Source organism: Choristoneura fumiferana, chromosome Z (genome assembly GCF_025370935.1).
Source record: "Choristoneura fumiferana chromosome Z, NRCan_CFum_1, whole genome shotgun sequence".
Lineage (NCBI taxonomy): Eukaryota > Metazoa > Arthropoda > Insecta > Lepidoptera > Tortricidae > Choristoneura > Choristoneura fumiferana.
In genome coordinates this window covers 4,565,289-4,593,265 of record NC_133472.1, presented here as the reverse complement: position 1 = coordinate 4,593,265, position 27,977 = coordinate 4,565,289, and the positions used below count along the sequence as shown (strand labels likewise).

The 27,977-nt window shown below is 37.7% G+C and overlaps 1 protein-coding gene across 1 annotated transcript in view; it reads right to left on the bottom strand.

The window, feature by feature from the left end:
- Window positions 1-27,977, bottom strand: part of LOC141440605 (neurogenic locus notch homolog protein 1-like) — a 141,936-nt gene that overhangs the window by 6,142 nt on the left and 107,817 nt on the right. Inside the window, exons 3-8 of the mRNA XM_074105148.1 lie at window positions 25,412-25,689; window positions 16,405-16,749; window positions 9,623-9,785; window positions 2,290-2,483; window positions 1,579-1,734; window positions 436-617 (exon numbers count right to left, since the gene is read on the bottom strand). Coding sequence (XP_073961249.1) covers window positions 436-617; window positions 1,579-1,734; window positions 2,290-2,483; window positions 9,623-9,785; window positions 16,405-16,749; window positions 25,412-25,689 — 1,318 coding nt within the window. The remainder of the gene's footprint in view (window positions 1-435; window positions 618-1,578; window positions 1,735-2,289; window positions 2,484-9,622; window positions 9,786-16,404; window positions 16,750-25,411; window positions 25,690-27,977) is intronic.

The following is a 27,977-nucleotide window of genomic DNA, read 5'->3' as shown; positions in this document are numbered from 1 at the left end:
TACAAAAATCTGCAATTGTTTGAAAAATGTCGCGGACAGATTAGTGTGGGTAAAAAAGGTGATTGGCCCAAAATAAGCACGGTCAAGGACTTTAAGTTATGAGCCACCGTGGATTATTTCACAGTAAACGTCGTAGTGACATCGCATTAATTAACAAGGAAAATCGTAATGGCTTTTCCTTTGAAAAGGTTCCATGTTAGCTCATGAATTAAAAGTCCTTTACCGTTACAGTAGTTTGTTAGTGTTGTTTCGGAACTTGAAGCTAAGATCGGTTTATTTTCTTTCTCTTTTAAATCTTCGGAAAATCTCCACAATGGCTTCACAACTTTAAACTCCCCCAAAGTTGAAGCACCTTTGTGTGACTTTGTAAAATCGTTTTGTGGGGGACAGTGAACGTGTTAAGTAGCTTCGCTAGGCATTCTTGATGTGACTTACCAGGCATACAGACGCATCTAAAAGTCCCGGGATCATCGAGGCACGACCCTCGTTCCGGCAGGGGTGGCTCTCGCACTCGTTCACGTTGGTCTCGCAGCGGGGCCCCGTGAAACCCAACGGAGCAGTTGCAAGCGAACGACCCCGTGTGTTCACGCATTGCCCGTCGTGCTCGCACGGAGATCCTGCAACACATTTTACAGTAAGACTAGAACCTAAAGCTGCTCCTCTCTTTGTTACAAAGAAGCGACGGCCAGAGGCAACTGGCGTAGAATTATTTGCCGTACTACCCACGAACTGTTCTGTCAAGAGTAACCATCAAACCCACCGACATAGCTTGAAGAAGAAAGTTGACGTAGCAATGGGCAGGGCATCGCAAGAACAGAGAACCGTTTGGGGAAAAAAAATCTGGAGTGGTGACCTCAAACAGCGCAGCATTAAGACTCCTACCAGGTGGCCGAGAAACCGGTGCAGATGGCAAGCTGTCGTTTATTGTGGCGTTCTCTGGGGGAGGCGTTTGTTTCACGTCTTCGAGTGGATCAATAGCGCTTGCAACATTTATTTTTACCCGAACGATAAGCAAAAGATTTTAACGTAAAACTGATTGATTCAAGATAATCTTGTGTCACTGAATTATCACAGACGCAGGTCACCAAAATGATGAAGTAACGGGTCATAGGTACTTCCTAAACGGTACTCATATAATAACACCGAAAGGTTTCTGACGGGAAAGGTGGGAAGGACCGATTTGGCTTGGCAGGAGCATGTGCTCAATTAGGAATGTGGTTCAGTCGCTAAAGAAGAACAGCGCCACAGTAAGGAGTTAGATTATGGGCTACGTAAAAAGGAGTTAGATTAAATAGCATTGGCAATATATATCAAAGTGGGTGACAGATTCAAAAGCAATATTAACTTGAGCTGGTGAGCAGATGGTCGATGATCCCGATACTCCAACGTAGGTTAAGGGGCTGTTTCACCATCCATTGATTAGTGTTAACTGACAGTTAAATGTGACGCCGTCTCCGTCTATTCGAGCAAAACAAGTAAAGACGGCATCACATTTAACCATCTGTAACACTAATCAATGGATGGTGAAACAGCCCCTAAGTCTCATTGATAGCTGAACTTAACAGATTGAGGACTCACCTTGTTCACACTCATTGATGTCCTCAGAACAGTCCAGGCCCTTGTATCCGGATGCGCAGGAGCAGGTGTAAGAGCCGTTGATGGGGCTCGTGTCGCAAATCGCGTCCGCATGGCAAGGGTTCGAGGTACAAGCGTCATCCAGGTGGCAGAGAAGACCTGGGAAGAAGAAGATATCAGAACTTCCGTCTGGTCAACGTCACAGAAGCTACTGGATCCAAGATGAATTACGACAGCTGCACCTTGGCTGTTTGGATGTCTGACCTATTTAGATGTAATTCGGTATACAGATAGTTCTGCGCGGACGGACGGTAACGGCTAGTGTAAAAATAAAAGTAATTTGTGCCTTAAGGGCGGTAAATAAGGAATTACGAACGAGAGTCTATTAGAAGCCTGAAGTCGAAGACTGAGGGCTTTAATGAGTCGATTTTCGTAATTCTAGTACCGCTCGTGCGACATACAATGTTTTTCATCACATTTGCGAGTGAAATTGCATATTTGTAAAAGAAAAATAATATTTTTTCCAAAAATTGGGCTTCATGACAAGAAAATTAGTACGGGCACTGACTCATTTACCGACCACGGGTTTCATGACAAGCACATTAAGTTCGAGGGTTTTATTTGGGGGGTTGCAACCAAGGTAGCTTGCATGTTACGACACTGTTTACGAGCAAGTGTAATGAAAAAATAAAGACAGATAAGGCAGGGTCTAACCTGTCTTTCCAGGGGTGCATCTGCAGTAGAACGCGCCGACCCTGTCGATGCAAGTGGCTCCATTGAAGCACGCGGCTCCGGCGCAGTCGTCGATGTTCACGGAACAGTCGGGTCCGTTCCAGCCGTTCACGCAGATGCAGGAGAAGCCGCCGACAGAGTTCGTGCAGGTCGCGCCGTTCTGGCACACGAGAGGTCTGCGAAAGAATAATGGTTAGTTTTATTTAAATTCGGGTTTTGTTCTGTGTACCTTGATTTTAGAGAAGATCGATTTCGGCACTCATAAAATTAGTAATTACCGCGATAGTCTAAAACATTGTGAATGATGGTTAGATTTTTTGATGAGCTTCCCTCCTATGGGAAAGGGTGGTGATATTATTTACCGGCATGGAAATACCGACCCAATTTTTCGTGTACAAACAACATATAAACTCATGTCAAACTGATACGAGTTTCTATGGGCGTGTACACGAAAAATTGGGTCGGTATTTCCATGTCGGTATTATCCGGGCCGGTAGGGTTTTGCCGCTGTAGGGTAAAGAAATCTAGAAAACGAAATAGGTATGACAAGTAATTGTGGATGAACGATAACCAATTCTCTAGTCATTGGTTTGGGTTGTCCAGTGTCTGTCTGTCATGTACTCTTTAATCTGATACCTATCGATTTTGAAAAGTTGAAAAACTCAGTAAAACTGTGTGACAAGTAAAGCATGTTGCTTTGCTAAAACATGGCTAAAATCATGCATCAAGTTTTTATTAGTTTCACCTGTCCCGTGTCTGTCTGTCTGTAATCAAATCTTGCAAGTAGATTCGACCAACTTCCAGTAGTTGGATTAACTTGAAATTTGGTATATTTATGTGAATTGCGTGACAATACGAGTACAATAATCCGTTAGTGACATTAAGGTAGTCCGGCCAGGATCGTCTCCATAGGACGAAACTCTTCAACGGTTAATGGCATCGACTTGAAATTTGGTATACAAAATATTTAGTTTGGGTGACATTACAAGTACAGTCAACAAAAAGTACAGACAGCAAAAAAAGCTTGTATTAAAAATGAAAGTTTTACCAAAAACTTATTTAAATCTCATGTGAGAGCGATGCTTCGGGATTTAAGTAAGGGTCTTGCTAAGACTTACAACCTCACCCGTGGGGAGGGCATTCGAAAAAATCAACAATTAGGTACCTTCTACTCTTTAGTCTTGAAAACATGCTTCTTAATTGATATTTAAGCTTAATTCCAATAAACCTCGGGTTTCCCAAGATTTGCACGGCATTATGGTATTTACAAAAAGTGTACCTTTTCTTTGCAGTGCCATTAAAGCTGACACTAAATACGCCTGTTGAAAAAGCGACAAGTCGCAAAAACCAAGTGACGTGATGATTGCACTGTGTTATGTCTCTTACCACATTAGTGGACAGCGAAGTGTAATTCGAGTGTTTTAAATATTTGTGTTTTGGTGGTATTTTCCTTGGACCGCTTTCGGCGCTCACAATAGCTACTTTAATACACACTTAGAATGTTCGCGGAACATAACGATTCATTAAAGTTTAACAAGGAACCGGTTAGCAGATTTTCTTGAGTAAATATAGTTGCTTTTTCGTGGGAAAATATAAAAAAGAAAACTAGTTGACGTTTGTCTAAAAATCTCAATTTTTTCCTCAATCATTCAAGAAGAAACACAATATCCATGATAAGAAGATATTTTTCGTGTATTTACGTTAGGAGCCCGTCGTGCGGGTGTAGAAGAAAGACGAGACAACTTCCAATAATACTTGGCCAGCAACACTGCCGTGCTTAAACAATATTAATTAACACACTGAACGTCTTGATTGTCAGAAGTTATTGATATCACTATAGCTCTGGACGGGATGCATTAAGTCGAATATTCAAAAATTATGCAAGGTTGTTGACCTTCGGACGCCATGCTTTTTAAATTCTCTGCGCAATATCTTGTCGAAAATAATTCGCGAATCTTACTGTTTTTTTTTATTCGACTGGATGGCAAACGAGCGAGTGGGTCTCCTGATGGTAAGAGATCACCGCCGCCCATAATCATCTGCAACACCAGGGGTATTGCAGATGCGTTGCCAACCTAGAGGCCTAAGATGGGATACCTCAAGTGCCAGTAATTTCACCGGCTGTCTTACTCTCCACGCCGAAACACAACAGTGCAAGCACTGCTGCTTATTAGCGAGCAAGATGGTGGTAGGTTAATTTTAAGTCAATCGGACTACAGGAAGTGGGTCAAATTTAGCTTCCAAGATTTGATCTAAGCAAACAAATAAATAGGGCAGGCCATAGAAAAGCTAGTAAAAATCAACTCTGGACCTGGTTTATGTGAAACCACAGGCTTAGGCGAGAGTTGCGGGCAACCGGTGGATGCAAGTGGCGAGTTCACTGTGGCGTTCTAAAGGGGAGGCCTTTGTTTAGTGGACGTCTTCCGGCTGATTATGACTAACTGTCCAAAGTATCGATTACGTTCCAAGATTAATGGTTATTCGATAATCTCAAAACCATTAACATATAAATGTCACTGTATAGATCCATTGTGATGTCATTAACTTTCAAGACAATCTATAACACATCCACACACATCACATCATCATGGCCTAAGTACGTCCCACTGCCACGCACAGGCCTCGTCTCAGTATGAGAGTTTGCACCGTATTTCCCACGCAGGACCAGTGCGAATCAGGAACTTCACGCACTATTTTTTTTACATGAATCAGACCGTGATTGACCCCTATCTCACCTGATGTTAAGTGCAGATGAGGCCAAAGGCGTATCTCACTGGTTCAGTAACAGCCTATTCACTCTAGCCTAGATTGTATTTATAGGGAAATACAGAGGACGGGAGCGAATTCCATTCCTTAGCAGTTCGCATTATGAAAGATGAAGCGAACCTAATGGCACTAATACATGGCACACTAACTACATAAGGGCACAAATAAGGGTGAAGACGCTCCCCCCGCCTGGAAGTCCGTCCGGTCCGACCAAACCGCTGCTTAAAAAACGGTGACGGCACGGAATCGCAGTGACGCACCGTATGCGCACCGTTTTTATCGCATGCTCTCCACACAGCTGCTTAAAATACGGAATCGCAGTGACGTGCCGTAAACGTCAGGACTTTACCGAACAAAAGTCTTGTCGTTTACGGCCCGTCACTGCGATTCTGCACCGTCGCCGTTTTTTAAGCAGCGATTTGGTCGCACCTTTAAATGAGGGCTATCGTTTTTTGTCTCACTAGATGGCGCACTGTTGCGTGAGGTTTTTAAGTATGGCTTTCAAAGTCTGTTATTACGGGCGTTAAAACAAAGTTTAGATTAAAATCATATTTAAAACACCTTAAAACCGTACCATAAAAATATTCAGCCACCAGTGTTGCTTAGTCCCGTTTTGTTTGGAAAAAAAGGGAGGACAAAAGTTTCCGTAAGATAAAACTGTCTCAAAACTGAGACATTCATTGCCCCGTAACGCATAATTGGCATAATTAATTTCAGGTAATGCTCACGCAAAAACTATGAGATTGACATTTCGGAGACCTCACGCTACACTAGCGCCTCTAGCGGCGAATTCATTCGCGATAGACCTCATTGGGTTGTGCATTTTCTGTCAGTCTGTCAATTCAGATCACTTTAACGGTCATAGTGATAGACGTAAGTTTGTGACAAAATTAGTTCTAGATTTGACCGCCAATCGTAACATTGTGTCATCCACCACTTAAAAAGTCAATGTACCTATATGTATGAATAAATTTCAATGCATAATTTATTCAACTTCTCGTGTTACGTTTACTGTCTTAAGACATTTTAATGGCACCGATATTTTTGTGGTAAGTTATTTTTTAATTTATTTGACGGTTCATCCAACGACTTAGATTAAATTGTCGTCTTGAAATTTATAGGCCATTTCCTCGATTTAACTGTTGGTATTATTAGTCTAACTAATTTTATTAACAGTATGATAGATAACTAAACTAACTTGCTATAGATATCAAAATGTTCAATTTGTCCGCTTTCAACTTTGCATTGTTTTTTTTTTACTTGTACTGAAGGTACTGGCCAATATAAATTTATAAAACAAAATAAACCATTATTCTTAATTTAAACTACGCATTGGCGATACGTAACGGCATTTTCCTATTTGGATTTGCTAATCAATGAAGAGATTAGGTATGAAACGCAAACAGATATTACGTGTTTTTTTTTAATTAGCGTAATATTTAAAATATCACCTGTGTGACATTTTGACTGCAGCTTGGAACAGAAATATCAGATTAAGTTAACAACCATTAATATCTTCGTATAGAGTTCAACAAACTTGTCAAAAGCAGAAACGCAACAGTCATTTAGTTCAAGCTCGCGTAGACTCCAAGCTTGTCCGGCGGCAAAGTTAACTTTGTAGCGCAATGAAAGCAAACTTCTTAAATTCCATCGATCGGAAAGAGGTAAAAGAAAAAAGCTTATAACACCAACGAAACTTGATACTGGCCATGCATTATCTGTGTCGGAACTATAGCGTATTAGATGACACTATCCCATCAAGCCGGGTCCACGCAAGAAACAGGGTTATTTAGTTCGCATTCGAACCAAAATTGCTTGGGCTACTTCAGCCCTTTAAAAAGGTATTACATGTAAGGCAGAGAGCTGCCTGTGGTCAAAGAAAGATTTAAATGAAGTTTTGATGAAGGAGTTTTAACTCTAACGGCGTACTTACACTCAGCTAACATATTTTTTAATTCTTTTCACAATTTTGACATTTAAATTATTTTTAAAGTACTAAGTTTTTCTGTCCGTAGCTCGTAGTTTTGATTTGACGTATTTTTTTAGATTATGATTATTCAGCTAAACCATAGCAAATGTCATTAGGTATATCTTAGCAGCAACTCACTGCAAAAAGGTTCTACTGTGGGGTAAATAATTTCGCCTGCTTTTGAAGCCAAAGGAAAGTTGGAAAAACAAGGATGTGCACTATACCCTGAGATGTCTGTGACGCAAATCTCTTTGTATGGATTCTCATCCGTTCTGACTTTCCGGTGAGTAAATGAGACAATCACACTCGCCCCCTGTTTCGCCACCCATATTAATTTTTTTTGGAGGATTCGCGCTGTCACCGTTCATCCACCATTACCTCTCATATTTCGTTTTCTAGATTTTTTTTACCGTACAACGGCAAAACCTACTAGACACTGGCAAAATTGTCCTCCAATGGACAGAGCCATTTTTTTCTAAAAAAACAAATTTTTTTGACGGACAAATGTGATGCCGTTTGCGTCTCTGTTTTATTCGAATAGACGGAGACGGCATTACATTTATCCGTCAAATAAAAATAATCAATGGGTGGTGAAACAGCCCCTCAGTGTCTACTTTTAACAGAATCATTTTGAAAATGGTGATTTCCATTTATAATTAGTTTACATTTTAATTTTCCAATCACAAGGCAACTTTACAAAATCTGTTGTTATTTTTTGTCTGCATCATCAAGAACCCTCGTGCTTTCAACTTTATAGGTTAGGTTAGGACTAGGCTAATAGCGAGGATAGGGTTACATTGGGGCGTGAAACTAGATTTATAAATGTGCCATTAATCACCGTAATGTATACCATACATGAATTTTCAATGCTTTACATTCAGTATCTGTTTTTTTTATATATTCATACCGCTTATGGCGTACGAAAACTTGCTTGCCGAATACCACTTATGGGCATTACACGGTATACTGTTAAAAAAATTTAGTCGCAAGCGCATCGGACAAAATGGCGGCGGATATCAAATTACAACAACTGGACATTCAAAAATAACTCTTACTACCACATTTTTAAAATATAAAACGTCGCCAACACCTGTTTTTTGGCGTAATCCAATCCAGTCTTTAGATTTCGCTGCAAATGGGTGCAACTTGCAATTTTGGACTTTATCAGTCTGAAATAAAGCTCCTATGTTTAAGGATACGTCAATTAAGGATAAGTACAATAAATTGGCGACTTGGCTCGGCTTTTATCATCGTGAAATTATTTGAGTACGATCGGGGCTTAACAACGATTGGCCTTAATTACCTGGCTAAGATCAAGCCAAAAGAAAGGGTTATGATTTGTAGTTGCCCGTGTATGTTAGTATTAACCATTGCGTTGAAACTACCCTTCCGATTTTGATGAATGAAGGTCTCAATGGATGCATTATTATGTCCCGGGTTATTTAAGCTGTGGGTATTTTATACGAACAAAATAATTTTGATACAGTAAGAGCGTTTATACCTACTGAGCCGACAACGTTGTATTTTTGTTAGTTTTGCTCGATTATGCCATAAAAATTTAATGAAAAAATGTGGTATGTTAGAACTGTTCTTAATATATAAGTTAATGTGTCTACTGCAATAATTATTGCAGTAGTGCTAGACTTTCATTTGCTTTAAAAAACCATTAATAAACATTTGTTGGTTATTAAATAATATAAAATTTTATCACGAATAATTATTGCAGTAGACACCATAAATTATATAATAAGAACAGTTCTAACAGACCACATTTTTAATTTTCATTATTTTTTTGAGAATAATCAAAAAAACTAACAAAAATGCAACGTTGCCAGCTCAGCAGATATAAACGCTCTTAAACTAGGTAACTGAGTATTAGTGAGTATCTAAAACCTTATTCCAATCCTGGCCGACTTCATCTTTTTGCTGATTCTCTAATTTTTCGCCGAAAATTGTTTCGCCGATTATTAGTTCCCAACCAACTTTTCGCATAATTACATTTCACCAAATGATCACTTGCCAACTTATCAAAAGATTTTAATTTATTTCCCAACCTTACAGTTACCAACAACTGTAGGTACGTTTGGTTTGTTTGTTAAAAAGTCACTTTTCAAAATGCCAACTTTCGGTTAGTAGAATGTTTAGGTTGGCGTAATATTCAATTCGTCGTACAATGTTTCACAAATGTTTTATTAATTAAGGGTTTCGTTTAGTAACTATGTAATATAATAAACAATGTGGGTAATTTTAACACAATACATATATAGTACTATGTTTTGTATATTTAAAAAGAAGTATTAAAAACGATTGCACTGATGAAACGATATTCGTTTAATAGTTTTTCCAAACGTATTGAGTCATTATGATATTCTGCTTTATAATAATTAGATCAAATGACACGTTGTCATGCAAACAATTTTACTAATAGTTAGTTGTCAGCTCATCGGCGAAACGTTGGTTGGGAAGTGATATTCGGTCAAAGGAAATTCTGCGAAAAGCCCGAACACCCTTTATGTCACTTATGACAGAGTTCGATGTCACATTACAATAAGGCCTTCAAGACTGGCCGTGGTTACTTACCTCAAAGCGCACTCGTCGACGTCAGTTTCACACAGGGACCCCGTGAAAGTGGGGGGGCATTCGCAGGAATAAGTGTTCAGCTCGTCGATGCATGTGGCACCGTTCTGACAGAGATTGCCGGGGCAGTCATCGATGTCGATCTCACAGTTCTGGCCACGGTAACCTAGGGCAGAAATAGACGTTGAAAACACGGTAATACGACAATCTTAAGAGCTATTACTCCACCCAGACCATTAACATCTATGTGTGTCAGTGTTGCCAACATTTCTTCGGAATTTTTTTTTTATTCGACTGGGCGGCAAACGATCAAGTCGGTCTCCTAATGGTAAGAGATCACCACCACCCATAAAAATATGCAACACCAGGGGTATTGCAGATGCGTTGCCAACTTAGACGCCTAAGATGGGATACCTCAAGTGCCAGTAATTCCACCGGCTGTCTTACTCTCCACTCCACGCCGAAACACAACAGTGCAAGCACTGCTGCTTCACGGCAGGAGTAGCGAGCAAGATGGTGGTAGCATTCCGGGCGGACCTTGCACAATTCTACGACCTAGAAGCTAAAAAAAAGTAAGCTATAAAAAATATAGTATAGACAAAGATATATTTTGTTACAAATTTATCTCGATGTTGTCCCAGGATATTTATTAATTAAAATTATAGACATTCAGAGTTCGGAATTCAGGTACACGCATCCTAAGCGCATCGCAAATTAAAATAAGGATTTGATCGTTAGTTTTCGGTCTTGAAAATATAGTATTTTTGAGTGGTATATATTTCTTCAACAGTACAGTAAGTATACTACAGTACAATAAGACAAGTGCAATATCTGGATAGCTAAGAAACGCGGGCTTAAATTCCCGACGCATTCGAACACCTTTTCCGTTATTAAAAACTCTTACGTTTAGTTCAGTAAACGTTTTTGGTAATAAAAACAAAAACATTAAAAAAACGTACAAAATTACCAAATAAACCCCCTTGCAAAAAACCGGGCACCTATGGTTTTTGTATTTTATGTGCATGAAAGCTTACTTTCTAAGCTTCAATGCCTAAAAATCTGAAAAACCATAGGTGCCCTATTTTTCTGCAAGGGGGTTTATTTGGTGCACTATGCTATTAGTTTTATGGGACTAGCTTAAATTTTAGTTTTAATATATATTAGTCACTTATTTAATTCTTGCTTTGTTATTTAATGTAATATTTTCGATCTCAATTAAAGTTTTGCCTGATATCATTTTCAATTAAACTATTAATTAGACGATCTTTGAGATCAACAACCCACCATCTACCACCATCTTGCTCGCTAAGCCTGCCGTGATGCCGTGAAGCAGCAGTGCTTGCACTGTTGTGTTTCGGCGTGTAGAGTAAGACAGCCGGTGAAATTACTGGCACTTGAGGTTTGAGGTTGGCAACGCATCTGCAATACCCCTGGTGTTGCAGATGTTTATGGGCGGTGGTGATCTCATACCATCAGGAGACCCACTTGCTCGTTTTCAATCATTGTGTTTTATCCATTATTCTTTGTAAACTTTATGCCGTTTGATGGGTACCCCTGCTTAGCATTTTCGACGTTAACTTCTATTAGCAAGCACGATTACCGAGTTGTGTACCATAATTAGCTATAATTAACATCAATAGTTTCCCACGGACACCTGGTACAAAGCCTTGTTTGACTTACATTATAACTTGATATGTTCAGCAGTCGCATTGGGTAAACGACCTTTTAAATTAACCTATACGAAAAAAAAATGGAAGCATTCTTTATAACTAACTAATAAACTAACTATTTGCTGGGTGCACTTTTTTTGACTGTATTTTTATTGCCATCCAAAGTACGTATCGTGACAAGTTTCAAGTCGATGCCATTAACCGTTTAAGAGTTCAATACGGAATGTATTAATTAATTTCGACTATTAGGAATAAGCGACGGGCACAAAATTAACAGACACTGGGTCAGGTGAAACTAAATAAAAGCTTGTGAAGTTCAAAATACCATAAAGGGACTTATCACGCTATTTTTACACGAGTAATATTTACCTCGACGTTTCGGCAACGTTACAGTTGCCGTGGTCACGAGTAGACTGAAGTGTGGGGTGTCAAGTCTGCCTAGCAGCACGAGTTCTACGAACTACCCGCACTTGATCACTAATAGTACCGGCACTCGTATCACGAACTACCCGCACTTGGTCACTTTATTAGTCACCCTATCACACCGACACACAACACTAACAACGTCCGATCGTCCCTCCGAACATTCATCCCGACGCCGACACTTATTAATAACAGGATTCCACGAAGATGAAAGTTTATACCCATCGTCCCGGTTGAAATTCTTATGCTTTTTTATTTCAACCGCTTCACGTACCATTCTTGAGTAAAAATGACGTTCCGTGGACAGAATTTTGGGATTGTGAAGCTCAAACCAGTGGTTTGGCCCTGACTCCAACAAATGCTCGGCTATGGCTGACTTGTTTACCTGGCGATTTTCAACAGCTGCAATGTGTTCCTTGACCCTCTCAGCTATTGTTCTTTTCGTCTGTCCGATATAGGAACTACCACAACTACAATCAACCCTATAAACACCCGGTGTTTGGAAGGGAACGACATCCTTGGAAATAGCGTGATAAGTCCCGTTATGGTATTTTGACTATGAGTGAGAATCACGAAAGTTTGAAACGTTAGCTTACATATTGTTATAATTGCGTGTGAAATAAGTATACTTACTGTTCTCAGTGTGCCAATCCGACTCGCACTTGGCCAAATTTTAATAACTAGTGTCAGAATTCACAGCGATATTATAGTTTTATGACTTTATTGAGCTACTCAAGAGCAAGGCTACATATGTTTTCGATATCACTCCAACGCTTCACATCTGGCGCCCGAAGTGTCCAAATCATAGGTCGAAATATATGACTGACAAGTGAATCAAAAAGTTCCTGGTTATCATAATTGTAGCAGGGAGCATTAATTACAGCAGTCGCCTTTAGATCCTTGAACTACATTAGTACTCGTACATATTACAATGGTTTATAAAATTAATCCGGTTTACGATGTCAATAGGGATGCGCATGGAACACAAATCTTAAGTAGTAAAGATACTCGTATATTTGACCTTGCTTGTCTATCAGGGAGGAACCCTTAAGAATCTTCTTCTTCTTCTCTTTTAAAATATGGCTTTTCTGTCCTAATTAATAGGACAATTTCGCCAATGTCAAAATATACTCTCTTTGAGAGGGACGTTGTACGGTGGTTGTAGTTTTTGCAACTTGATAGTAAAATTCCAGAAACCACGTGGACACAACTTGCGCATTATAAAATGTCAGACACGAGAGCAATATAGAATTTTGTGATTACTGTTCACTGTTAAGGTAAATCGCCGCATAAAACACTATCAAAATTATACTTCAACTAGCCAAAGAAACAGAAATAGCAAAATTAGATATTGTCTACATCCGCCATGTTCGAATGCTACAAATCGAATCTCCCCTTTAAGAATCAATTTCACCATGATATCCTTGACGCAAGTATGGAATGTCAACATGACAGTACTGGCACAAAGGTTCCACCCCGGTACATGATTCGGTTTGTGCGACTGTTACATAAAATTGGGGTACCGTTGGAACCTTTCCACAAACTGAGTCATTTGCTATGTGTTAATGATACTTTCGTTTTCCGCGGTAGACTCATCTCACCTACATTCAGAATTGCGCGCCATTCTGCGTAATGAAACTAATGAACCCTGCGCAGCCGCCGCGTTACGTCATGTGTCAAATTTTTAGGGTAAATCATCATTTTGCTAATGAGCGGCAGTTTGCGCTGACGCAAGATCGTAGGGAAATGTTTGAAGGAAACTATATATTAGGATAGTTGACATAAAACAATAAATCAAAGATTCAGGAATCAGAATTTTAAATGAACAACAAAATCAAGTTCCTCGTATTGTTAACAATTCAGTGAAAACATAATTTATTTATTTACTAGGGAACTATTAATACATTATACCTTACAAGTCAAATTTCAAGTCAAATTAAATTTTTAGATGCTTTCAAACAAATAAAAAATCGATTGAGTTAGTAAATAAGCATGACTTAATGAAATCAAGTACAAATATATGCAGAAATTTAGTTTTGACAACTCATAAAATGTAACAAAACAAGACTCTCCCATTCGTTTTGTATGGGAGCTTGGTATCACGTCACTTACCTTAGGAATTCAATAGATTAGCTATTTATTTGTATCAAAGAGACTAGAAATTTAATTTTGCAATTAATCTGGTTTACATGGCTAAAATAAAGTACTTATTAAATTAATTCGCATCTTAGATTATGGTATTTGATACAGATATATGATATGTACTCGTCTATGGAACGGTATGTTATGGGTAAATAGATTTTTAATACTTGACATCACGCAGTAAAAAGTAAAATCGATCAATTGATTAATAGGTGATGTCAAAAAGCCTAGTGTATATCTCCTGACCAACGCGTTCGTGCAGTTTGTCAGGGAACAGTGCGCGCGGTCTGCTCCCGTTATAAGTGCTTTAAGCTTAAAATTCGTTACTAGCAACACTTCCCGGTCACAAAAAAGTGTTGAACATTAACATTAGGTATGTTAAGGACATGTCACTCGAGAAGAAGTTGTGACGTCAGTGTGGGAAACAAAGTGCAATGACTCAGTCAACCCCATGTGTTTAAGTATTTATCGGGTAACATGTGTGGATAGTTAAATTAAAATAGACATTTTGGAGATACATGACAGATTTTTTTTTAATATGGGAAGCTACTTTAAACTTCGGTTAAGTACTATTAAGAATAATTCATTGACAGCTCTGACAAGAGAGCTTTTATTTGTAATTTATGTCGTAACTAACTTTAATTAAATTGAGTGCTATATTTTTTTTTTTAATTTGATTAAATCTAACGACATTTATTTAAATACAGTTCGCTACCGATTTACCGATAAACTTTGTACTAAATTCTTTTCATTAAACCCGGAAAACAAAACTACATTCTTGGTAAAATACCTTTGAAATTAACAATAAATATTAAAAACCATATCGAGGATTTTTTTTTCGAAAACGAAAAAGATTAAAAACAAAGTTCAATTCTAATTTCAAATTTGTACCTACACACTTGACTGTTTTTGAAATAAAAGACATACTCGTTCTGTTTCGTTCGGAGCGAAGCAAACGTAGCTCCAGGGCCTATAATACGAAGTGCAAAATTCGAACTTCGTATTCCGCCGTCCCGCTGACGCTTACATTATTAAATGCGAGAGTGAGAAGGACCGTACGATACGAACTTCGATTTTCGAATTTCGTTGTAGCCCCCAGGCAGCTAGTTAGTCTGCCTCGTCGGTATCTAAGCAAACATTATTTATGGCATTATAGCATTACTTTCCACTTCGTGCTGGCCGGGGGCTACGAGCGACTTCCAGATCGATGTGGCCCGTTCGAGTCGAGTTACTGGTTGTTTAGTTACCAATCTGGTGGGAAACGCACTTTATTAAAACCAGGTAATTTACTTGCAGATATTCTACCTTCTATCTTTGTGGGCATATAAAAATAATCCCTATTACCCTTGGGTACACCATACTTGAGAACTTTACCGTTTTTATCCATCTTTTTAAAGGTTCTTACTGAAAAAATATTATGCGTACGAAAAATTTATTGTAATAATAACGCTTATGTACAAGTACCTGTAATTTCTCAAGTAAGTGAATTGTAAAATTCTTTTGAGAATAAATTATTTTTATAAACCTAAAAATTAAGAAAGTTGCGGAGAAAATTTAAGAAAACTTAAACGTCTGTACTGTGTATACTGAGCGGTCAAAATCTGGCCCGGAAATGTATGCAGTAATAGGTCATTTTGTACCTATGTATTCAGAGCTGGCCAAATTGTGAGCCTCTGAGAATATTTTTTAATGTAACCTTAAAACTAGAATTAGAGACATGACATTTGGCGCGGGTTTATTTACGAAAAGTGAATGTAATTTACGATGTAAGTATTTAATAGAAACCCCACGAGAATTTTCGCGTGATCCAGGAACCTTAATTCAAATGTTAAGAATAATTAGTTTACGCGTGCGTTTTGCAGGTAGAGGTTAGAAGGTAATATTCAAGATAAACCTTCCCGAGCTTTCTACGAAAAACCCAAATAAAATAACCGTTAAATATTATTTTAAATTTGAAGGAGAAAAGGCGCAGTAGTTTCACAGATAAAGAGAGGGTGAATTTTCATTTGTTTCTATTCGGACGAAGTCGTGGACAAAAGCTAAATATTCGATAAAACATCGTCTTTATAACTATTCGTATTCGTAGTTTAGCATTATATTAGTTCCGCGATACTTCTAGCAGTATTAGAATACGTTTAGCCGAATAAAGTAATGTATGAGGATGGAATGACGTCTAGTATTACTAAAAAGGAGCTGGTCATGTTATGAAATGACTGAGCTATGTCACATGGCTACGTCGAGAAAACTTGTGTACGAGTAGGTACTATGTATTTAGCTTAGTTCAGAAAAACTGCTTTATTGCTCAAGTAACTTTAACTGATGCATCTAAAAGAAGAATTTATTGCAAAAGGAGCCAATAAGATCACTGTGAATTGAATTATGTATGAAGTTAAAATTGAGAATAATGTATTTCATCAAAGATCACCATCTATTAGTAATGGTGATGAATTAGTTAGAAAAGATTGACAAATAATGAACCCAAACGCGGCTATTTTTGATTTTGATATGTCATATCTAGATCTAGAACTAATATTTATAGTATAAGCTCACCTGCAGGGCATTCACACTCGTATCTCAGCTGGTCCAGCGGCGTGCATCTTCCATCATGAAGACACGGCGAGGGTTCGCAAGGGACGTACTCGGCATCACAATCCCTCCCCGTATACCCTGGCTCACAGACGCAGGTATACGACCCGTGGGTGTTGAAGCATCTTCCGTGATGGCAGGGGCCTGAACCGCTGATGCATTCGATGACGTCATCGGTACACCGAGGGCCGGTGAAGCCGGGAGGACATGCGCAGGAGTAGCCAGCTGTTGTTGTGTTGTCGGCTACGCAGCGGCCTCCATTGCGGCACGGTTGGGAAGCGCAATGGTCTTCGTGGGAACATTCGGCACCTGCGGATTATAATGGATCAGTCTCTGGTTGTCTTTGGACAAGATGGAAAACGAAAAGGCAAGCTGCGTCCCTTTCTTATAAGCTACACGATAGAGTTGGCTTTTATTCATTTAGTCTACGGGCAGACGGTGTTCATCGTCGTTCATCTCGTTCTCAATAATGAGTTAGACAGGGACGCCCGTCATTATATCTGGGATAACACCTTTGAGTTGGTTTTTCAGGACGTATAGACATTTAGCTTTGTTCCGCGACTAAGCACTTGTAAAAAAAATACCAGCTTTCTATTTATCCTGCGTTAATTTCGTATGTCAATCTGTCACATAACTCTTTTACAGATATAGATACGTAACAACAAGCTTATTATAGGTCGCTAACGCTATCTCTAGTTTAGAAGCATGACTTACACGATTTAGCAAACTTTACGAAAACGTTTAGTTACAATACTAAGCCGACATTATCCAAGATATATAGGGTCAATAAAATTATATCCCTAATATAGATAACAATTGTGCAACCATTACCAACGACAGCGCATGGTCACCGGCTTAGAACGGCGTACATTTGTAATTTTGTTACGTCCAAAGGCACCTTATTTAGGCGGGCTCTTGGAAGCATTTGTAAAAACTAGAAGAAGGATATTGCAGTGTCAGTGTGTAATGGAGGAGGATATAATGTATATTAACCCCCTGTTTCAACATCCATTGATTAAATATATATCTCACGGATAAATGTGATTCCGTCTCTGTTTGTTTTATTCGAATTGACGGAGAATGCATCACATTTATCCGTCAAATAAAATTAATCGACGGGTGGTGGAACAGCCCCTAAGTGTATTAGTTTTACAAATTAGACACTGTGTGGGTAAAAAACTTTGGAAAAGCTTTTAAATGTAGAAATGTCCGTTAAGAAAAGTTGACGTTCCAAATTAGAGAAATTATTTATGTTTCTTGTCAGTTCTAAACACTATTACTCACAAAAAGGAACTTTCTTGTGTATTAAACCTACAAAGTAATATTAAAACATAGAAGGATTGATTTAACCTGTGAAAAGTTCAAGATTAATGTTTGATTTGTGAGTATTTATAGTATTCCAGGCTATAAATAATATCCTCCAAAGCGTTTGCTTTCAAAACTTTGACCAATGACTTAACTATCTGTCTTTTAATACAAGAAATAACATGTTCTAAGTTATCTTACATTATCCAATAAATTTTACAACCATGTGATATTCTCAGATCCGTTGAACGTTATCAGTTTTTAATATGATTTAATATTCAAATTAATATAATATGTCATTAACGTTTTATAGTTGTAGCAGACGAGTTGGACCACAGTTTTTATGTGAAAGCATAAATTTGTCATTTAGATGAAACTGTAGTTAAAAAAAATATTAAATTAAGCTCTACTTGGGAACTAGGCGATGTAAAAATCCCTTTCGAAACTTTTAAATCTATTACAGAATCACGATACCTTTTTGGATTTTCGTGTACTGAATATCCTTTCGGTAGTGTTTTATACACTATGACCACGTGACAGACAAAATCGCGGCTGCTTATTAGAAAAAGATTTAATTCATCAAACTATATCTTACCGACATTATAAATACTTCACCAACTCCGTCTGTCTGTTACCTCTTCACGTTTGAACCGCAGAACCGATTTAGATAAAACTTGATTATGGAGTTAGTTAGAATCATGTAGGTATAGGATAGTTTTTATCCCGGAAAAAAAATTACCTAGTTCCCACGAGATAGCGATAAACGAAGTTTTATAGCGGGCAAACAACAAGTACTACACATGTGACAGTGTGTGTGTACAAACTTTAGTGTACGCTAAAATGATTGATAGAATTTGGATAAAATGCGGTATACATCAGCTGGACCTCAAAAACAAAGATACCAAGCTATGCATAATCTACTTCTTATTCCGATATTCTTACAGGATCCGGATGTACGCTAAAATCTACATTGTTCTTACAGCGTAAGTGTGATTTTGTGACATGGATCTTGAGTCGAAATATCGCTAGATGGCGTTAGTCTCGAGAGGTCTGTTTAACGTTCGAGTCTTAACATGGTTGTCAATACGATACTAGCGCCATCTAGCCTCATTCCGGAATTTTAATTATCTGTCAAACCATTGGTTCACATTCACACCAAGCAACGCTATAAAAAATATACAAATGCGTAGGTTTAACTTGCATATTTCCGTACCGATTTCTCTGGTTCTCTCAAATCCGGAGTCACAGAAAGACTAATCAAAGACAAATTGATTGAGTGAATTTGACAATAAAATGTGTTTTTAACAGTAAGAGGTGAGTGCACGGTCGAACCTCAAACCAGTTTAAACTGGAGCGCGGTTTCCGAGCGCCGGCGTTCACTCGTTTTAAATTGTATGAGTACTCTATTATAATAAGGGCATGTGGCAAGTCGCTGATAAGCTCCTGATATTTTATCTGACAGGTATCTGCGATGCCTCTGTTTAATCGAACAAAATATGCAAAAACTGCATCGCAATTCATTGATTTCTGCGAAATAAAATATGTTAGGTATTACCGATTTTACAACGATTGGTGAAAAATGCCCTAAGTATTTACTTTATGACATTTAGGGGCTGTTTCACTACCCATTGATTAATTTTATTTGACGGATAAATGTGATGCCGTCTCCGTCTATTCGAACAAAACAAACAGAGACGGCATCAATTTTATCCGTCAAATAAATTTAATCAATGGATGATAAAACAGGGGGTTAGTAAGACATTTCAAAGCTAGTTTCAGCTCTGTGTGTTAAGTTCCTATTATTTTTATGCTTTATCGGTTATGCTGGCTCTATTTAATTAAAATAAAAAGCAGAGACAGAATTGAGTCAAATTTGAATGCAAGAGTTGACCTAAAATAGAGTGACACAAAAGACACAGACACGTATAAAGAGCAAACTTAAATAAGCAACGCGAATAAGAGATGCAAAGGAAACAAAAATATAAAACCGTTGTGAAGTTAACCGATTCAAAACTAAACAAGATTATCAGTCAAAAAGATCTTACTTCCAATCTAATAAACAATAAAGATATTTCCAAAGATCTAATAAGACATCATTAGATTTTTAGACAGTCAGTTACGTCGTTTTGAATCGGTGCCCTTTCCGTTGCTCGGTGCTATATTACGTAGGTATAAAGCTCCATTTAGACCATGCAAGAACTTCGCAGTCTATTGAGGGACAATTAATTCAGTTGATCAAACAAATACCTCAATGTAATGAAACTTGCATGCAAGTTCTCGCATAGTCTTAAATGGGGCTTAAAATTTACAAAGAAATCAGTTCTTAGAAAAGTCAGATGAACGCGAAATTCTCTCTCACTTACTCCTAAAGCTTCTGCGTGAGACAGACACCATTTCACTGGCAATGAAAGCCTTTTCGCCTTGCAAGCGTGTTCTGAGGCCTCAATATTAAAAATAACAAGCAAAGCAAGCATTCGCAGAGTGCAGCAGCTTCAAATGTGTATCGCTTGGCAAGCAGTGTATTACATTCTAAAGATAGTGTAATAAATAGAAGTAGGTACCATCAGCCAAATAAATGGTTTATCAATTTCTAAACAAGTTCCTATCAAATGAATATGTCGCTAAAGTGGAACTTTCAAGTTGACAGACACGTCTATTGGCCTTATTGTTTTATGACATGCAAACGATTGTCAACTTTAGGGTGGTAGACCACATATTTGGCTGATGGTACCTGGCCGACCGACTTTGCTCGGGTTAAAACTCGATAATAAGCGTTTTGCCAGAGATAAGACCAAGCTAGATCGATTTGTTTCGTTGGGACGACACGCTCGATTTTAATAAATTGAATATTTTGCAAACAAATCACTGAATCGAAAAATAAAGTCGAAGAATAAAAGACCTATCCAACGATACCCCACACTACACGGTTGGATGAGAAAAAAAACACCCCCATTTTACATCTATGGGAGGTACTAAATAATTTTTTTTTTAATTTTTTAATATACCATTTTGTCGGCATAGTTTACGTATATATTCGTGCAAAATTACAGCTTTCTAGCATTGATAGTCCTTGAGCAAAGCCGCGGACGCACAGACAGGCAGACATGGCGAAACTATAAGGGTTCCATATCGAAAATACCAACTGAGACATGGATGCACAGAAAAACCAGAAAAAGAGACCAGCACCACTGCTGCAGCACTGCTGGTCTCTTTTTCTGGTTTTTCTGTGCATCCATGTCTCAGTTTGTATTTTCGATATGGTTTCACGGGATACCAGTAAAAGTAACAAATTTGGAGTTGAAATATAAAAAATACAAAAGACTATTATACCATTATAAGGGTTCCGTTTTTGCCATTTTGGCTACGGAACCCTAAAAAGCAGTCCGGTCGCACCTTAATGATGTGAAGTCTGGTATGAGGCTTTGTACATTAGGCCAGAAATACTCCAATCATCACTTTCTATTAATCTTTGTCCAGGGGGTGCAAGATTTAAGCTATCGATAGTTTCATATCCTTACAAAATAGTGATGTGACGCTGATATCGACTACAAGCCAAACCTATCAACAAGCCACTATTATCGGTACTATTGACAGATGGCGTTTAAAAACTTGAACATTTATTATTGGCAGTAAAAAATATACGAAACATTCCATTATGCAACACATAATTAAATAAACAATCGAATGGTTAACCATTTAATGTGATTCAACTTTTTTGAAACTCAATCTTAATGATATAATTATTTTAACGGACTCGATAGTATAGCACTTATAGAAATAGCGGAAAATTGGTGCTATACTTCGTTTTTTTAGCATTAGAAAGAAGGTAAGCGATCTTAACGTGTCTTTTTATTGAAAAACACTTTTGAAAAATAAGTCACAGCAAATATGTAACATTTAGCAAGGACGTGATCATTTACATGCTTTTGGTATCATAAATAACAGTGTGTTTTTAAACGTTTTTATAAAAAGATTCGTCAAGATTGTTTACCCTTTTTCTAATGCTAAATAAAACGAATTATAGTGATAGTATGGTATAATCGACAAAATAAATAATGTTTTAACTCCTCGTAGGTCTTGACACAGATACGTGCCAAATTTAAGGCTATATCTTTTTGTATATTTTTAATCAGCAGAATTTGTGCTTATTAAAACAAATGAGACCAGATTTCAGTACTTCTTTTAGTTCCAACATAAGAAGGGTTAATCTATTCAATTTACAAATTTTCTAGCATATAATTTGAAAAAGAAAAAAATTCTCGACGCCGAGTATTCGAACACGCAACTTTTCAAAAATATCTATGTCGCATTTAACTAATTGTGACACAATAACATACCAATTTGTTTGATTACACACACTAAAGTCTCTCGGCAGTAATTGACCACTTTCCGTCGGCTTTCACTTAGTTGTTGTGTGAGATAAAAGTTATATTTATATTACGACTATTTACGACCTAGCATCTAGCTAGAAATATCTAATTGCTAAATGACTACGAGTAGGTACATCGGCTATAAGTAAGTAGGTCTAGGTAGGTACTCGTATTTGACTATTTTTTAAACGTTTTATAAATTAAAACTTCACATCTGTTATCGAATAGAGAAACAATTTTTAAGCTACCTTTACAAATAACAAAGTTATAAAGGTTTGAAATTCAAGATCAGACAGAGAGACATACTTGCATGTGACGTCATACGCAAGTAGCGCTATACTTGCTCCATAGAGAAAAGCGTTTGAGAAAGTGACAGGTATATTCAAAAAATCATTATAAATCAAATTTTCAACCGATTTAAGTTTTCTATGCGCTAAACACTGTCTGTATAAGTGTATATAGATCTATATTTTCATAATTATACAGACTTATTAACATAAACTTTGCAAGCATTAATATAGTGGATAGTTTGTAGAATTCTCTATTCCCCGCCGCTCTGGCGCTGTTAGCCAAAAGGGAATGTATAGTAAAAACTAAAAAGCCAGTCGCTTGCCGCCATCTCTATATGGTCATTCCAATTATGGTTTTTCAAGGTTCACAGAATCGTTGTGAAGTCAAATATTTGAACTGAACCTTTGGCTCGTTTACTCGGAACTTCTTTGGGTAAAATGCGAGATTTTAACGTTTCGTCAGTGCTAAACGAACAGACTGTATTTTTATACATACTTTAGGGCAGTTTCTCCACCGTGTAATACTGGCTTACACTATACACGGTGACTACCTTGCTACACCTGCTTGCTAGACAAAAATAAACAGTGAAGTAAATGTAAACTAGCCATTACCAGTGGCTTCGCACGCGTTAATCATTCATTAAATTGAGCAGTTGTATTTCAACTCGCGAGATTTCAAAAAAAATCTACTAGAAATTTCCAAGAAAATACCATTTCTATAATCCTAGCGATTGAATTATTGGCATTTATTCCGATCCTGTAGATTATTCTGTGGATTGAACTAGCACTAACGCGTACCATCGTCTAAGATGGCGTGGCGAAACTTGATTCTCTTCTCAAGTTGCCTGCAATTATCAGTGTCGAACAACGAAAGCGGTTCTTTAATTGCACTAAACCTGTCGCGGCTGTGTCATTCGCTCGTGGTTTTAGTGTTCTGAATGTATCTTCTCTACTAAAATATCCGGGAGACGATGAAGAACCAACCTTTAAACTGATAGATTTTTTGCATGCAAAACTAGTTCGTTTAGGACAAGACTTTGGCGGCGTGCCTGGTTGTTTGACGTTGTTCAAAGTCAAAACAAAGAGAAGGTCCATTCATATCTTAAATTCTAAAATTCAAGTATTGTAAAAGCTGTAGTTATAGTGGTTTGAAAGACGGTCTCTCTGGCGGAGGATCGTGGGTTGGAACTTCAGCTTATGCCTCTAAGATTACGAAATTTTAAATTTCCCGTGAGCTTTTCGGTTAAGGAAAACTACCTGCACACAAACAGGGAGTCAAAGTCAAAGTCAAAAGTCAAAATATCTTTATTCAATTTAGGCTATAACAAGCACTTATGAATGGCAAAAAAAATCTACCACCGGTTCGGAAAAACCTCTGTTGAGAAGAATCCGGCAAGAAACTCAACAAGGTATATTTTTTAAACAGATTTACAATATTATTAAATGATATGTATACATCAGAAGTATTTAACACAACTTTATTTTTAACACAGTAGGTTCGCTATTTATAGTAGTTACGCCTTTGATATTAATGTCTTCTTGACAATAGATCTGAATTTTGTATCCGTTTCATTAATAATATTTTTTGGAATTTTATTATAAAAACGTATGCAACTTCCCAGAAACGACTTTTTGGTTTTAGCCAGTCTGTAAGATGGAACTTTAAGCTTCCCTGTGTTTCTAGTAGCCTTTAGCTTATCGACGTTAGTGGGAAAATCACATATGTTTTTCCTAACATACATGATTATTTCAAGAACATAAAGTAGGAGTAGTTCAATGGTGTGGCAATCTTAGAGTGTGTTAGTTTCATTTTGCACTAGGTCCCAAACTCCCAATGGGAACTACATCTTAGTCCGTTATTATATACAAAATTAAACATGATTTATTTATACACATATTTAAGTGTATTTTAAGTAAATACAGAAGCTTCGTCCAAGTCCGTTTCATCTTTAAAACTCATGAGGAGGTAGTACCATATAATTTATAAACTTCGATTGTAAGTAAAAGAAATCTCCATCAAAAGCTAATTTCACGCCTTTTCTACCTGTTATGTTTTAAATCTCGTTGCCGGCAGATATCAAACAATAACCGTACAAAGTTCCTTGATTGCAAAATTTAATCGTCATTGCGTTTACGACGATCCTTTCATCCAAGAATGCAAGTGAACAATTTCAGTTTATGGTTTGTTTATGGTTATAGTAACAAATTCGCGTGTAATATTTTTTAACAATCATAATTAATACACTACACCGTATTACTCACGTATTAATTAAACATTTAAAATGACAGTTTAAAATCTATCTCAGAATCTTAATCATGGAGTGCATCATGAGGTAATAATGTGGTGTCTTATATTAATCATAACTAATTAGTTTTTATATTTCAAATTAAAAGGTGCTTGTCATGCAATGCAAGGCATGGCGGTTCTCGTTTAGCTCTATGTTAAAAAAAGAGCCCATTACTATCTAGTACCTAAGGAATCAACTGTACTCAGCAGACGTACAGACTACCAAATTGAATCCTGGCTTACCATACAACCTTATCACAGTAAATGTGATATTTGTCTATAAAAATGCTCATCCAATGACGTAAATGTAACGCTGACATGGTTTTATGGAGGCTTAGGAACCAGATTAGTAGATTTCTTTGAAATAAATTGTGTAAATATAAATCGAAAGCTACGTCTACTGACTTGTCAAGCGAGAACCGTCATTTTAGCTCCGGGCACTTCAGTACAATTTCCCTTCTAAGTGTTCAGAATCGTCACAATTGTCTTAACAGTTTTACGCACTCGTTCCCTCATTCCATTAAAATGTGGGCATTCATCCGCTAAGGAAAAGACCTAGAAGCCCCGCCATGAGGAATTCCATCGACGTGGTGGACGATGAAGGATCACACGAGTAGCAACAGTGTGTAAGACAATTTAAACGAATGTGTAATCGTGGAAATTGAACGGAAGTGTACATAGCTTTTTATAAAACTTCATTAATATTTGAGGGTATTTACCAGTATAACCAGGTGGGCAGTCACACTCGTACGAATGCAGCGAGGTCAGCCTGCAGGTGGCCCCGTTGAGGCAAGGAGCAGAATCACACGCAGCCGGCACCCTGATCTCGCAGAGGGAAGCGCTGAAGCCCAAAGGGCAGTCGCAGGCGAATGAAGGAGGGCCCCCGCTCACGCCAGGTCGGACCCTACAGGTGCCCCCGTTCTGGCACCGAGGGCTTGACTCGCTGTGGCAGGGGTTGAGGTGCTGGCAGAACTCTCCGGCGTAGCGGGATGTGCAGCTGGAAAAGAGAGCAAAGTTATAGCGCATGGTTTTTGAAGCTGGAAATATATTCAACAAAAAAGTGGTGATCAAAAGTGGAGCACACGCTTCCATCTCTTTCTGATAAGCATCTGATATTTTGACAACTTCTTTATATAATTACACTATCACTGTTACCAGTTGTTTGTGTTTTAGATATAATCTACAGGTTGTTTTTTGTTCCAACAATAAAAAGCTGAAGATTATGGGTTTCTGTGACAGTTAAATTGGCGCTAGTATCGCAAGGTTCATTTGAAAACTAAATGAGCCAATCACGAGCAAGACAGATACTGTACCGACTTTCTTTTAAGTTCTAATTACGAAAACATTCTTTGCCACGCAGTATCGGGTACAACAGCGGCGATGTCCAAGTATTCAGACAACGCTTCTTAATTGAGATAGTGTTTTGTTAGGGGTGTTGTTTTGTTTCCTGACGTCCATAAAGGTTTGAAGAATATGTTAATTATTATATGCCTTTCCGCACAGTATTTCAGTCCAAGCGTGTTATTTCAGGGGATTATTTATTTCCAACTTACAGAATCTATTGGTAAAATCTCCTTTAAAAATTGATAAAGTGTCTCTACAAAAACTGTCAATTAGTTAGCGCGGCGCGGTCATATTTCAATATACAACAGCGTTTGCACCGCGAGCGGTACTCCAATCTACCTTCGCAAAAAGCGAGCCTATCCTCTGATTCCCTATCCATTGCCTAGTCGATACGTTCTCCGTGCACTAGTTAATTGGAAAATCGCGCAATGTAGACGGAACCTTTAGTGGGGTCGGTTTTCGAGCATGGTCGTGGTCGGTACTATCTGCTTTATTTATTGGCCACATCCGCTGTGAGCGCTCGCCACCGTTCGATATACATTGTACAATATTCTCCGGGATTCTTGGACTGACCTTGGATGGACCCTAAGGTGGGAGCGACAAATATTTCTGAATTTTAGCTTACCTAAGAAAAATGGTGACTATAAATTACGATCTATGTACGGAATATTTTTAATTCGGTAATGTGCTTACTATTTCTGGTGTACAATAAAGAGTAATTGTATTGTATTGTGCAAACATTCTCGTGACTAAGGGCATCTATGTAGATTCTAAAATAGTCAACAGCGACATGTAAATTTACTTAAGGAAGCGGTGGTAGAAATTTCATGCTTAGAAAATTTCGCTTTTCACCTTTCTACTATAATCCATACATACTATTGTTTTTTATTTATTTATCTCGTCTAAACCCATAAAGAAGTTTATAATTGAAAAACAAATACGCACATCTTCATCATATTTTCATCACTTAAGCTCTGAAAGTAGTTTGCATTTAACTTGAAATGTTTAGGGATGTAAGTAAATTTAAAAATCGAATTAAAAAATTGAAGGCCATTAAAAAAAAGACGGTTTGGCGCGATATTTTTTTTCCGCTCAGTTACAAAGTGCGTATAAATTTATAACGGTTTTTCTTTATTTCCTCGCATTTTTGATGAAAAGTAGAGTTCAACTCGAGTGTAAACGATCAATTACAACCCTTGTTTATTAATCTACTATTCCACGTTTATGATATTTACTAGTGAGCTAGTGGGATTTCGTGTGATATGATTGTGGGAATTTTTAAATGGAAGGGGCAACCTATATCAACAGCGTAGGCCGCTAACCAAAGTGTAATAAGTCATAATAAGTAATAATCACGCCTTCGCTCCCTTAATGAAACCACCAACCCACGTTTATGTAAATTCTGACGTGAATTAAACCAATACGATTAGTAATGGCGAGATATCAGTTATAGTCAAATTTGTGGCTATTAAGTACTAAACTAAGGTTTGCGACAAAACTATAATTATTTGTGGAAATTGATTTATTTCTCTATTTGTTTTAAAATTTGCGAGCACATTTTGCCTATTTCATGAGTAGGATTGACTACAAAGATGTAGTTTTAAATAACTTGTATGTGTATATTTCAGGCGACGTTTTGATGTCTAATAACAATAGTCAAAATATTTGCATACAACATTTTTTTTGCAACAACTACGAGTACTTATAAAATATTTATCGTCCAAAACTGTTCCACTTTTGATTTTCAGTCATGACTAGCAATAAATTTGTAAGAAGCAGACATTGCTTCTATTTTTTTTCTCATTGTTTTCGCTATCTTCGTCCTTCAGCCGTTTGTAATTTAGTCCGTGTCTTATCATTATTTGACGGCCCAGGTGAACGTTGTCCGGGGAGTGTTGAACCCTGCTATTTACCCGACCGGTCGGCGTGGGCGCACCCACG